General features: G+C 28.6%; 1 protein-coding gene across 1 annotated transcript; it reads right to left on the bottom strand.

The window, feature by feature from the left end:
* Positions 1–4458: 4458 nt before the first annotated feature.
* On the bottom strand, positions 4459–13106 carry LOC119684078 (acetylcholine receptor subunit beta-like 2; the record flags this gene model as incomplete). The annotated part of the gene is given in 5 exon segments (XM_038098028.1): positions 4459–5771; positions 9424–9530; positions 9829–9908; positions 12651–12803; positions 12940–13106. Coding segments are annotated over 5 exon segments (723 nt in total), but the record flags the coding sequence as incomplete, so codon positions are not given.
* Between the last annotated feature and the right edge of the window lie 1704 nt (positions 13107–14810).

Below are 14810 nucleotides of genomic sequence, written 5' to 3'. Positions count from 1 at the left end.
GCACTATCTAATCTTAGAGTAATCACTTACCGCACGGGTAGGTACGCAGATCTTAGATCAGTCATTGAATAATCACGAAGCTTATAAGGAATACACATCCCACTCACTAGTCAATGAGATGGGTGGGACCCTGCAGAAACCAAAGGCTAAAAGTGCCCAGATGCACTAACTCGAAAAAGGCTTAACATACGTACTACATACTTTAGCGTATAAAGAAGAAATATATATTTAAATAAAATTAAAGTTGTAGTTGGAATTTAATAAACGCAGCGTTTTAATCATTTATGGTTCTAATATTGATAAAATGAATGTTTTATTGATATTTGTTGTACTTTTTAATTATAAACTAAATTTTTAGTTTAAACATTGACAACATATTAATTTACTTTCAACAAGCACACAAATATTAATTATTTTTTATACACATATATAATATTATTATTATTATTTATTGATTCAAAAAAAATTAAAATTATAGAATTTTACTTAAAATCTAAATTGAAAATAACACATTTGCTGTGTCTCAGATTGGCATACAAAAAAGTGATGCATATTATTAACATTATTATTCACATATAAATTCATCAATAATTAATCTTCTGTAACTTAAAATACTTTTCATAAATATACCTACCTATACAGTATATAAGTATTGCTACCGTTTAATAAGATTTTAACTTCTTCTTCGGGCAGAAATGCTTTGTCAAAAAAAATACGTCTATGTTCTCTGAAAATCGGAGATACCTACGCCAATAATACGAGTATGCCATATATTTTCCATTTCATGACAATTACACAAAGAACAATCAGGTTCAGATATATTAAATTCTCTACCGTTCAGATTAAAAATACCGCCTCTACATTTAAAAAGTAGGCTCAATATGTGCTGAATGTTTTCATAATAAAAACTATGCATAACGTCATATTGCAGCTGTGGGTAGATGTTATGAGATCCCGATCTAGTATTCGCGACAAAGGAATCGTGTTCACTTCGTTTGTATAAAGTTATAAAATTATTGTGTGATAATTTAAGATTCATACTCCCAAAACTGGTTATTGAAGACCCAGTTTTAAACCCATATTTTTTCAATTTTTGATCCAATATATTTCTTTGTCAATTATAAGTTCAGCTAGTATTCGAGGAAGCCTTGTAGAAGGGAGATTAAAAATTTTTCTTACATAGGTGAAATGTGTTTGTATTGTGTCTAAAAACTGCGTCGGTAAACCAGTTTCTAATTGAAGCATATAGTTTGGAGTGTTAGTGGGTAGAAAAAATATTTTTTTTATAAAAAATCTAAAAAGTTTATCCACTTGATCATAGTGTTTGTAACCCCAAATTTGGACACCATAAAGTATAATCGAACGTGCTGTCGTGTAAAAAATTTTCAATTTATTTATGAAAGTTATTTTAGGATTAGACAAGTACTTTGCGCACTTGGAATTAATTGCACTTTTACCTAAGGAGAGTTTAGAGGTAAAATGTTTATTGTAGGAAAGGTATACGCAATTAATATTCCGAGGTATTTATATTCATTGACAATTTCTACTTGCCTTTCTCCAAATTTCCACGACAACGAATTACCTACTCTAGGACCTTTTTTGAAAATCATTATCTTAGATTTATCTAGATTCGCGATAAGACCCCATTGTGAACAATACCTAAATAGATCATCCATCATAATTTGCAATACATCAGGTAAGTTCGCAAGTAAAATTAATGATGGGTATTTGGCAACACTCGAAACAGCTGTATGGTCAACCAAAAATTAAATTAATTTAATTATATAAAAAAAAATGTTGTTGTTGTAGTTCACTCCTTTTTAAAAACCTCTACCAAATATGCTAGTTTTTACTAAATATTTTTATTTATTTTTTTTTTTTTGTTTCATTATTCCATTAATATTACAACTATCCTAGATATCTAATAATACTTTTCACAAATGAAGTTTGGAAATTTGAGTCATCTTAAATCATCATTTAAGATAACATGTTAATAATAATTTGTATTGAAATTATTTCATACAGTTTGAATACATTTCATACAATTTCAATACATAAATAATTCTTTTTTGTAAAGAAAAAAATTTAACTTAATTTAATACGTAGGTTGGAAATGTACGTTTTAGACGTTTTTTGTGCCCTAGTGCCAAGGCAGGGAGTCTTCTCATTTTCAAGTTTGTGTGCTGCAGCAATTTCGATAAATGGTAAGCACTGCTTTTTTGAATTGTTTCATATATAGTAGGGATTTTTAGGTCTTGTGAATATCGTAGTTTGTGATATTAAATGTGGCGGTCACTTTCGTCATAACTGATGTTAAATTACAACTTAAAGTAAAATTAAATACTAAATCTACTTATTCAAAATTTATGAAATTTGTTTTAGATTTGATTTCTTTCTAATATAACACAGCAATAAACTTTCACAACAATTTAACTCAAAACTCCAAATTCGAACATAAAAGTCAAGTACGGCATTTAGTCAGTTAACTAATGAACGCTGACTCTCAGCCCTGATACTCCTTGTGATCTCAAAATTTTATTTACTAATAATTAAATACAAGAAAGAATTTCAAGACCACTGATGATAAGGACTTGACAATACTCTGCTGTATGGTCAACCAAACATTCAAAAAATTAAAATTAAATAAATGAATTTTAGTTGTTGTATTTCACTACTTTTCGAAACCTCTCTAACAAATACAATAGTTTCTATTAAGTAAAATAGTCGCTACTGACGTTAAATTATATTTAAAATTTGTTTTTGAAATTACGAGTTCTTCTTATATAAATATACTATCAAACAACTAAATATATGTATCAATTTAACCTATGTCTTAAGTCTATCAAGATTGTATATGATTCTATTAAGATTATTCTTTGTATTATTTACATAATTATTACTGAAAAAAAAAAAAAAATAAACTGCTTATTTGTATATTAAATATGCCAACATAATAAACGGTAATTGTAAAATATTTAAATTAAATTAATAATATATAACGCTGAAATATTTTTATATGATAGTTCAATGAAAAGCATTAATTGCAAAACAAAATAAAATTTAACAATGTTTAATCTTGATTGGTTGACCTTAAACCCTTTATTCAATATATTTAATAAAAAATAAAAAAAAATATTTTTATTTCAAAACATCGCAAAAAGAATTTAAATAACGAACACATTGCTTACTATATCGACGTATTAGGTTCAAGATAATCAGTTATCGACTAAACTAAGTACCTCAAATGTTATTATTTTCAGCGAGAAAATAAATTATATATACGCAACATACTAATATTGAACCCAACAACTCTACCAGCAAAGGTTTAAACTCTTATTTATACTTGATGAGATATCCTAACGCCAACTTCCATATCTTATTTCAAAAACTGATTATGTTAATCAAGTATTTAAATTCTGGATAGAATGTATGTCAATATATTGATATACATGAACATACACACACATATCTTTTATCACATCTAAAAAAATAAATCAGTCTCCTTTTTTTCATTCTACGAGGTATACAACAAATAACAGCTAAGTACCTGTATCCAACGCTATATGCATATCCAAATTTTTACTTGAACAACCTTTTGTTGCATTTTTTTTTAAAAAACCACTTCTAACATTTACTGCACTCTGAATTATCAAATAAATAAATATAAATATTCTGACATCAGTTTGCAATATCAATTTAAATTAAATTAAATTTTCCATACTGATATCCATGTTTTCCATATTGGAAAAAACTGCTCTGAATGTGTCATTTAAAGGATTATCATAAACTTGAAGCTTGAAGAAGATGTGACTTACCTTAGATTTAGATCTTAGATATAAATGGACCACATTACACTAGGTCAAGCAGAGAATACTGAGACCACTTTACAACGCGAATCAATTACTCATCGATAAGAGACATATCTGTCTTCATTCTGCAAGCACGATATCTGCTTAGGACTTATTTTAAGTATGTTGAAAATTTTCCATAGCTGATAAGATTGAAATGAAAATTAGTTGAATTAGACTTTTTATTCTTATTTCACTGAATTTTACAAAGACATAAAATTAATTTTTTTAACAGATTTATTTTTAGTGCATAATTTTATTTTAGCTTTTGATTATAACTACAAGTATGTAAAAATGTTTAACTTTAATTTAAATTCCTTTAGATTAAGTTGTTTTTGGATTAGTTAGTGATTTTAAGGATTTGTGTAAAACCAAAAGTTAACTTTTTATTGTTAATTTAAAACTTTTCAAACATTTTCTATATTCATAATAAAATAATGGATTATAAAACAAAACTTAAGAATTTCATTCATAATTACTGGTTATCTAAACTTACTGATAATCATTTCTGCTTATTTTTTTTTACATAGTTTCAAATTGAACTATCTTTCTTGCAAATAATTTTATGTGAGTCTTCCATTTCAATATTTATCTTATGTTTTACATACATATATCTGATATTACATTATATAAATCACTATTAATTAGTTTTTTTTTTGTGTAAATGCACACAATATATATGCTGTAATTATCAGAATATTATTTTATAATCTAAACTCAAAAGATTTCTATAATCTGAACTCATGAAAAAATTAAAATTGGATTAAGTGTTAGGTATTAAAAACTAATATCGATGATTAATGTCGTTAGTAAATAACTTGATTACACTCATATATTCATATTGGACTAACCTAACTCTAATATCCACCAAACGAATATACGAATTGCAGTATATTTTTTTTATCAAGACGTCTTCGTGCTTTATTAGAACAAATATTAGAACCCTCATTTTGCGAGTAGTAATCGTATCCAAAATTATCCAAGTATTTTTATTATGTTTCGTATTCATTTTTTTTTTTGGTAAATTAATATAAAATTTATTTTGTAATATAACTTGTTTACAACATTTATCTGTTGACATATATCTAATGAATAAAATGTGCAAAATATGTCTTTTGTTTTAAACTGCAGTATATCTCTTTTATAAAGACAGTATATCTCTTTTATAAAGACGTCTTCCTGCTTTATAAGAACAAATATGAGAACCCTCATTTTGCAATTAGTATATTCGTTCGGTCGTTACTAATCTTTATGTACTGAAATCATCTTAGTTCTATATAAAATAACAACAAAAATATTATTGATAAGATAATTCTAACTAGACATAGGAAATATATTTGATTAAATCATTTATCATTCTATGTCTGCTTCCTTATCAGTTAATTAAAAAAATTTGCATTCAAAGTGTTCAAATTTTATCTCACACGGTCTCGAATGGAAGAAAAAAATTTTACTAAGTGCATATCGACACTTTTCACATTACCTATTTTAAAATATTACTTTCGATTTCATTTAATTTTGCTGGAAAATCTTAATAATGATTACAATCTATAAACTTAATTTTCTTTTCTTTTTTTTTGTTTTTTTGTTATTATGTTAACTTTTCCCCCGTTGCACATAACAACGAATTCATCAGTATACTTGGCTTCCGCTTTAACTGTTATTGCTGGAATAACTGTTGTTGATGCTGGTGGTATTTCCTTTTATCTAATTAACAATCTGACGCACAATATCCGGCGGAAGCATGAAATTTTGCTTCCGCAATGGAATTTCGCTCAGTTGACGGTCGATTGGTTGGCGTGTATCATATAAAGAAGGCGATTGGCATATTATAGCGAAAGTGCCAAAAACGCAGGACAGCGTAAAAGTCAACAAAAAGAAACGATCCAAGACCATCGATACAAATTTCCAATCCTCGACAATCTACAAAAAAATTTAGTAAAACAAAAATTATAGAAATAACGAAATGATGGAAATGAATTTCACAAAAAAAAAAAAAATATACAGTGTAAATCTGAAAAATCAAAATCGATGAAATTTAATTTGAAATACATTTTTTGAAGTGGGAAAAACCATTAGGGAGTGATAAAGGCACACATACAGCACACAAAGCACAATAAGAGACTTTATTACTTTTTTCACATCATCAACTCTATTTGACTATTACATAGATTCACTTTTGTCAATATCCTCAAACTCTTCAATATTCGATATTTGCATTATCTCCTTTTTTAATTATGAAATAATACTTAAATCGAAACTAGTGAAAGAAATTATAAATATAGGAATCATTTGTGCAAATCTTTAAAATTCTTTCATTAAGTAAAAAATTCGCTTTTAATTATATTATTCACAAACGCTTTGTACTCGTATTTATATTTCGAAACAGCAATTCTCCACGTTCCAAGCACCCCAAACATTTTCAGTACCAACGTTACAAGGATTGTGGTACTTGCCACAATCCTTACTTCGTATTCAATACAAACCAAACCCTGTAATTCATTGAAGTGTTTTCACTTCACTTCGCCTTTTTTTGTGGACGAGTATATTTGTTTGTAGTATCTCTGGTCGCCTTCTTCATTTACTCTATTTTGGATTGTACCGCTCAATTCTTGGCAAATCCAAAAGCCAACTTACACAAAGTTAATGCAACTTTTGTTTTAATTCAGAAAAAAATCAATTTTTTTTCTTTGCTTGAGTGGTATTCACCCGTAATGGGTATGAATCCTTTAAAGCGGTTGTATTAAAATAAAAATGGCCTCTGGTTGTACTGAATGTGGTTCATTCGTTGCACTAATGAATTTTAATGAAAAAAGCAACAACAACTCAAAAAAGACTAGCATAAATAAAAACAGGGAACACAGAAAAAATGTAAAGTGGCAACTCTAATAATGTTGAAATTTATTCACTGAAATACATAAACAGAGATTTAAATATTCTTAAAGCCTTACGAAATTATTTTTCCTTTAATTTTTTTGTAAAAACTTACTTAAAAAAAAATAAATTTTATTTGAGTTTCTATAAATGTCAACCAACTTCTAGATACATAATCCACATACTATAATGCGAAGGTAAACATTCAAACTGCTTAAGTAGTCCTGATCTTTACTCAATATACGATTTCTTTAATGAACAAGAAAAATTCAACTTTTAAGAGTATAGAGTCATCGAAGCGATGTGGACCGATGTAAAGTGGGCTGCATATCAAGCGAAGACGCCACACCTTGATTATTGCCATTATTGTTGCTTACTATGCTGCTTGTATATTCGAAATGTATTCGAAAGTGGAGTTTATCGAATCTTCTCTGAATAGTTTAATATACCTAACATAACTTTCAGTAATATGTTCGTTTAATGGATATCGAACTACGGAATTTGAGACTACTATATAATAATAGTTAAAATGCTGTGCAAAAAATAAGACAATATTTTCCTTTAAACAAATTTGAAACCAACAATGCAAAACGATTGCAAATCATCTTTTGAGGCAGAAGGTTAAAGAGAAAAAAAATAGGGTTTGAAATATAACTAGTAAATATTTAATTGTAAAAATTTTCAAACTTCTATAACTATAATATAGTATATACTATATAGTATGTGGGTAACTATAACCTAGTATGTAGGTTAAAGCTGTTATGATGAAATTAAAATGGCTAATTAATTGTTTCATGTGCAAGATCTAGATTAACCTCTTTAATTATGCTATAAGCTTTTCTGTTAAAATAAATTTATAAGCTTTTCTGTTAAATTAAATTTATATTATCAATTAATTTAAAAATAACACACTTTAATAATTGATAAAATCTCTACCGAATGAAACTTTACTTTCCTTTAAAAAAAATTAATAAATATTGGGTATATATATCAAAGAGGCGCTATGCTCCAATAGGAGATACAGGAATTGATGATGATGATGTTGTCAAAGTAATCTTATAATATATATTTATATAATAAAAAACTGGTTAAATTGATAAACTCATTTCTTATATTCCTATCTTCTCTTCTTTCTTTTATTTCCTCAAAATTAAAATGATCATTTAGTAACGTACTTTTGATACCTCAAATAAAAATAAATATGCTTACAGCAAACAATTAATATTTTATTGTGGTTGTAGCTCTGAAAATGGGGAAGAAACTGTACTCCATCACATGTGTCAGTGCCCATCTTTAGCTAGAAGAAGTTTTAAAATCTTCGGGGCTCCTTTCCTTACCGTTATGTCTCAGCTGTCACCTTGCAAAATTAGGAACTTAGCCAAGTTCATAGAACTGTCAGTTTAGTTTATCTTTACATAATGGGGGAGTCGTTGCATTCTTTGGCGAATGGTTTTATACTGACATTTAATCTATTTAGTAACATAGATTAAATGTAATTTTTACCTAATAGAGGAGTCGTTGCCTTTTTTGGCGAATGGTTGTATACCATCACATGTATCAGTGCCCATCTTTAGATAGAAGAAGATTCAAAACTTGCAGTGTCATTCTGCAAAATCAGGAACTTAACCAAGTTTATAGAACTGTCAGTTTAGTTCATCTTTACATAACGGGGGAGTCGTTGCGTTCTTTGGCGAATGGTTGTATACTAACATTTACTCTATTTATTAACAAATGCCTATCCTGTGGTACCACAACGAATCATTATTTGTGCTCAAGTGGTCTTTCTATCTTTCTTGCGTACAATGCCGACACTCCAACCTAACATAACCTAGGCAATAAACGAAAAGAAACTTCGATTGAAAATCTCTTAAATTACAGGTATCTTAATGTTGCCAAATTTATTTTATTTGATGTACAAAAGTTTATAATAGGTTCATAGCAAAAAGTCTATGAACCTAAAGTGGACATAATCTCTCAACCAGAAGTGAAGAAACCGCTGTTTATCCATATCTTAAGAACTGGTCGGCAAACTTATTATTATTGTAATGCCTTTTTAGAGCGTAGCGAGCATAGATAATCGCTGAGACTTCTAAATAGTCATTTAGAAATGACAGTTTAGTATCTTAGTGGGGTAGTGTATTTAGTCTAGTATTTTTTCGTCATTTTTTATGTATTTTAGATAAATTTAAATTAAATTTATTTTCTCTGTCCACATTTTGTTGCTTTAAAATAAATTTAAAGGAATAAACCTTATTTAAAGCTTCACATTGAAATTGTTTACAAGAAGATCTGTTGGCATTTATCTTATGAATAAAATTTGAAAAATATGCCTTCAGTTAATATTATTTCCCTGAGCAATCAATATGCAAGCATTGAAATAAAAATCATTTTGAGTTCGCTCGTTTTTATTGCCCGACAATTTGACTTCACCACTGCAAATCAAAAAAATAGACACGCAGACAAAATATTATTTATGTTTATTTACACTAGGAAAGGGCGGAGAATTGTACGAAATATGTTCACAGCCGCAAAAGTAAACAAATAAAAATCGTGCATAAGGACAAATGAAATAAAAAGTAAGAACAATAAGATTGACGAGAAAAGAAAAAAAAATAATAATAAAACCGAAATATTATTTTCGACGCTTCGAGACACAGAGCCAAACACAATGAGTAATAAAGTCAAATATATATACACCTACCTCGTTATCCTTGTCAGCATCCTTGATGTGTTGTGCAATAAATCTGACCGCACGTAATGCCTGCAGGACTTCGGGTGTTAAGTTGCGCGGAATCACATTATCGGAATCTGTCAATATAAAAGATTGAAATAAAAAACCACAAAAATAGAAAAAATATATATAAAAAATGGACGAAATGGCAATAACAAGGACACGTGCCGCGCTTTGCGTAAACAACAAAATTGAAATAAATAAATAAGCATTTGACAAAAATGTAAAATATTATTAAACCTTCCCGGGCCAATTTTCATTTTTAATGTGCCACTTTTCCAAAATTGCTTATAATTTTTGTGGACATATTTGCATATTTATTTGCTTTAAAGCCTCCCATCAAATTTTCTATTTCTTCCCTATTTGAACACTTACCAATAGAATGTGCTACACCGTTGTCGTAGGTTCCATCCTGGCTGTCCTTAAACTCACTGGGAAAATCGCTAATACTATCCCTGTAATGTAGCGTTACAACAATTAAGCAAAAATTATTTTCGTTTGTATTTTAATGATTAACTTTAGATAATGAAAACAATTGATTATGCTTATTAGTAAAATTGTAATGAGTTTTTTATTATGAGTGATAATGCTTGAACTTGAAATAAATCATGAATTTATTTATAGAAGTTTTGAAAAGTCGAAGAAAAAATTATAGAAAAAATAATATATGTACATGAGTTTCATCAAAAAAACAATTGATTTTTCAGCAATAAAGAACAATAAGTCGCGAATGTGTTGATTTATAAAGAACTTTGACTTATGGACCGAAACTCCTCATGAAAAATACAATATACATGGACAAACTTAGAGGCCAATTAATATAGGAAAATCTGCCAAATAATTCAGCAAATATTACAGTTCCTAACTTATAACAAATAAGATAAACTTTTGTTTAAAGGAAGAACATTGTAGAAAGTTGCAGCATCAGATAACAATCACAAATCCATACAGCGGTTCAGAGATAACACTATGTCATCTACTTAAAACAAATAAGTAAAAGAACCCAGACTGAATATAATTTTTTATAAATGATAAACTTAGGTAAACCATCTATTAACAACTATCGCTGATAAGGTGAATCTCTTGCTATATACTCTCAACATAACATTTCATGACATTTGGACGAATACAAGCGTGTGAAATGAGGATATACAAAGAGCTGTCGTTATAATGACGGAATAATCTGATTAAACTAAAAAATAAGAAAAGAATATTATATAATGCTAAGAACAGGAAGCTGATATATAACCAAATAATTCGTACGTCACTTCTATATGGATGAGTAATGTTTAACAAAGCTTCATACACTACAATTCGCCAGCTAGAAATTGCACAAAGCCAGGCTCTGAGAAGATTTTTCAAGATACTATGGCACATTAGAACAAATAACATCCTTAGGGACCTCAAGATTGATTCGATCAAAAAATACATAAAGGATAGAGCCCTGCAATTATTTGCGAAAACTGACAGACTTACCAACACCGCTTTATCAAATCTCAGAATGGTTACAGGCTCCTCGGGGAGGTATGCAGATCTAAGGTCAATTTTTGCTTAGTCTGATGAAGTTATAAAAGTTAATCCAGTCAAGGCGTAAAGAGGGATTTTGAAGATATCTCGAGTTAATAAAGAGTAAAAGTGCGCAAGTGCACTGACTCAAATAGCTTCAACATAAATAAATAAGATATAATATCTTGGATATTATACTAAATAAAGTTATCAATTTACCATCTATTTAATCGATAGTAAATATTTTTAAAAGTTTTTTACTTAATAGCGTAAACTAGATAGTTAAAAATTTCTGTCAGATCTCAAGATCAACTTAATTCAAACTATAAAGGAAACATACCAGTGTACTGCTTCAACTAAAGTGTAAACTGTTCAGTACTTCAACATCAGTGCCGACGGATCACTGTTTATTAAGAAGATATACTATGAGACTGAGTCTACCCAATAATAACTTTTGTCAGGTTTGTCTAATTGGCTAAGAGAAGATTAAAAATCTTTAGATCCCTTTTTCTTATTGACCTGACAGTCCTGTCTACTGATTACTTGTCTGATTGGTTCACTTTCACTTTAATAGGGAGTCGTGCCTTTCAGCGGTGTTCGTAATGGAAGATTTCCAATAGAACTTCATATTAATAATCAAAGTTGATAATGTAAAAAAAACCACTTGTTGATACAGCAAAGGAAACCTAATTTACCCTATGAACCTATTTAAGTCAAATTTCCAGAAAAGGAACTGGAAGCTTAAGATATGGCAATGATTGTGAATAGTTATAATAAAAATAATTAGTAAAAATGACTTGTAGAGGACGACTTCTAATAAAAGCTACGCTAAATCGTTAGAGTTAAGAAGATAATGTGAACTTTATAAAAAATAAGACGTTAAGATAAGTCAAACTTTTATCACCAAGGAAGGACAGTTTGGCGTAGAAAATTGTTTTAGACTATACGCTATTAACAGTAATAAATAGTAGAAGGAAGGACAGTTTGGCGCAGAAAATTGTTTTATTAGACTATTCGCTATTAACAGTAATAAATAGTAGGTACCGACGTTAGTATTGTAGAAAATAAAATGGGAGTTGTATTAAAAACTACAAAAGTATAGCATTGAACACCCTTGTTTGAAAAGTTTAAGAATGATGCTATAATATGGCAAAGACAAATGAACAAATACCAAAAGGAGAATGATGAAACCGATGTTAACTTATCTATGGTTCCATAATGTACCAATCTATTCTTGAAAATTTATAAGCAACGAAAGGATGTGTTAATGAGATTAAAAATAGATGAATTAAATATATGGGTCATAACTTTGCAATATATAAGTCAACCTTATATTATATGTATTGAAAAAGTATAGAACTCAAGGAACCCGTTCTTAGAAACTGAGTGGAAATGACATACAAATAGTTATTTACAAAATAATGAAATGTTTATGTTTTATAAATATTGTAATGAGCTTAATCAGAGTTCAAAAAAAACAAAAACTCTGAATATGAGATATACACCATATAAAAAATTGTTTAAAATAATATGTAGGAGTAATCTTTGTTTTGAAATAAAGAAAAAAATTATTGTAGAATCTACAGAAAGAATTAGAAATAGATTATTATTTTTTCAGCAATAAATTTGGATATATATTCAATTTAAAAAACACGTCATATAAAAATACGCTTTTAATAAAATTCTCTTACCTTACATCAATTTCATTAGTATACCCATTACTAGGCGTGGAATCATCATAATCCGGTAAAGTGTATTGTGTACGACGCATCATCAAAACTTTTGGCATAAAGTGTAAAAATAGTTTGCGAAACAGTGGTGACATTTTATGTGTCGATGGTGATCTAGAAACAGTATTTAATTATCTTCATAAAATTTTGTTTAATCAATCAAATTTCAATGCACCAATACTCCATGGTACCCATAAGAGCGTTATTTTATATGAGAATATTTTAATTGCGGGCGTAGCAGCTAACTTACCTAAAATGTATATTCAATACACACACAGTCGTCCAAACGGACAATGAGACCAGTATCATAGTAAATAGTAGATATTTCCCTAGAAGCGGTACGGCCAAAGATGTTGGCGGAATAATTTCAGCCAACAGCAAGAAGAACACAGTCAATGACACAAGTATGGAAATACATAACGTAACCTGTCAACGAAACGTAAGCGTGTAGGTTTGGCATAACGTTCAGATACGTTGTCAGCACGTATTGACCACCGGCATAGTGTAATTCGTCCACCAAACAAATAATAAACAATAGCCAAGTTAACAAACAAGCAAAAAACACGTCTTAACCAATTACAACAAATAACAACAATCGGCAAAACATTTGTACTCGCCTTATCTGTGTACAGATAAAGCATACAAAGTTTTTATTAACATTTTTTTCGTAAAAAAAATATTAATTTTAAATTTTGTTTAATATATTTTAATTTTTTAATTTCAAAATAACAATAACAAAAAAACTACACGTAATTTGTTTGATGGGATTTGTTCATATGCATGATGAGTGCACCCAATTAAGCAAAATCATATGGGAAAAAGTGTGTTGTGGTTTATTTAAAACTATGGATGAACTATGGACGAACTATGGACGATATTTTTATGTTATATACAAACTGTCTTCGACATGCAGACGTAAAAAAACATTTAGCAGTCGGTCAGATCTATGTTGGGATGAAGGGATTATTTAGTCAAAAAACGTGCTAGGAATGGAATATTCCTTTATAGAGTTTTTTGGGAAAGACAACGATAGAGCTGCACATCTGTCTTATCATTGTCTAACAAATGTGAAATATAAGTTATAAATCCATAGCAACTTACACTCTACAAAATCTTAACAACTATAGAACTTTCCTTGAAAACAATTTCATGCGTCGCAACAGATTCCAACCAAATGTAAAACCGCTGAGTTTTATATGGCTATGGTCTATACAATAGACCACCAGCCGTTAAAATTCTCTTAGGTCCACCATGAGAATTTAACCTAGCCAATATGAAATATATTTAATCAAAATTTTATTGGTATTTTTATTCAGCTGGCGCTAATTGTAGTGCTTTTTTTTTAAATTTTCGAAGAGAAATCTAGAAACATTTTTATTATAAATTATTTTCTAAAAATATATACCAACATGTCGCCAAACTTATAACATTTTTAGTTGTTATTCGGCGGTACTTGAACATTATAGTGCATATAGCTTTTTCAACTATTCAGTCGTAACCTTTATCATTATAGACCCATTCATTTAGAGTTTCCTTTAAATTATTTAAATCTTTATTAAGTTGACGTCTCTTCCGCAAATGATATTTGGAATATTTTCAAATTACGACAGTCAAACAATTGTTAAACAAAAAAGTTATATATCAAAATATATTTAAATAGATGGATTTACATAAGAACGTGTTTACGTAAAGTGATCTTTAACCTGGTAATAGTTAATAAGGAGTATATATTATTTTTTGTAATATATTTTGATTAGAAAGAATATACAGCTCAACACTTAACGGATATTTTTTATGAATATTTAAAATACCTAAAGATATTATGTTTGCATTAGGCATTTTGTACTAAAAAGTACTGATTGATCGATGTAATAGTTTAATATAATACAGTGTTAGGAATTTTTAGTATACATTAGAAAAAACATATTAAATTGTAAATCAATTTGATTAAAAATAAAAACAATCATTTACAATTTTACATGTATAAATTTATTAAATTCTATCTGCTTAATTATTGTAAGAAAGAAGATACAGATGCCAATATTTTCTCTGCATTATATTTACAACTTTGATAAGAATCATTTGACAAACCAATAAGCAATCCACATATCTGTCAAAAAA

This window comes from Teleopsis dalmanni, chromosome 2, assembly GCF_002237135.1.
Source record: "Teleopsis dalmanni isolate 2A chromosome 2, ASM223713v2, whole genome shotgun sequence".
Classification (NCBI taxonomy): domain Eukaryota; kingdom Metazoa; phylum Arthropoda; class Insecta; order Diptera; family Diopsidae; genus Teleopsis; species Teleopsis dalmanni.
The sequence above is the reverse complement of the archived record's forward strand: the minus strand, read 5'-3'. Positions and strand labels throughout refer to the sequence as shown.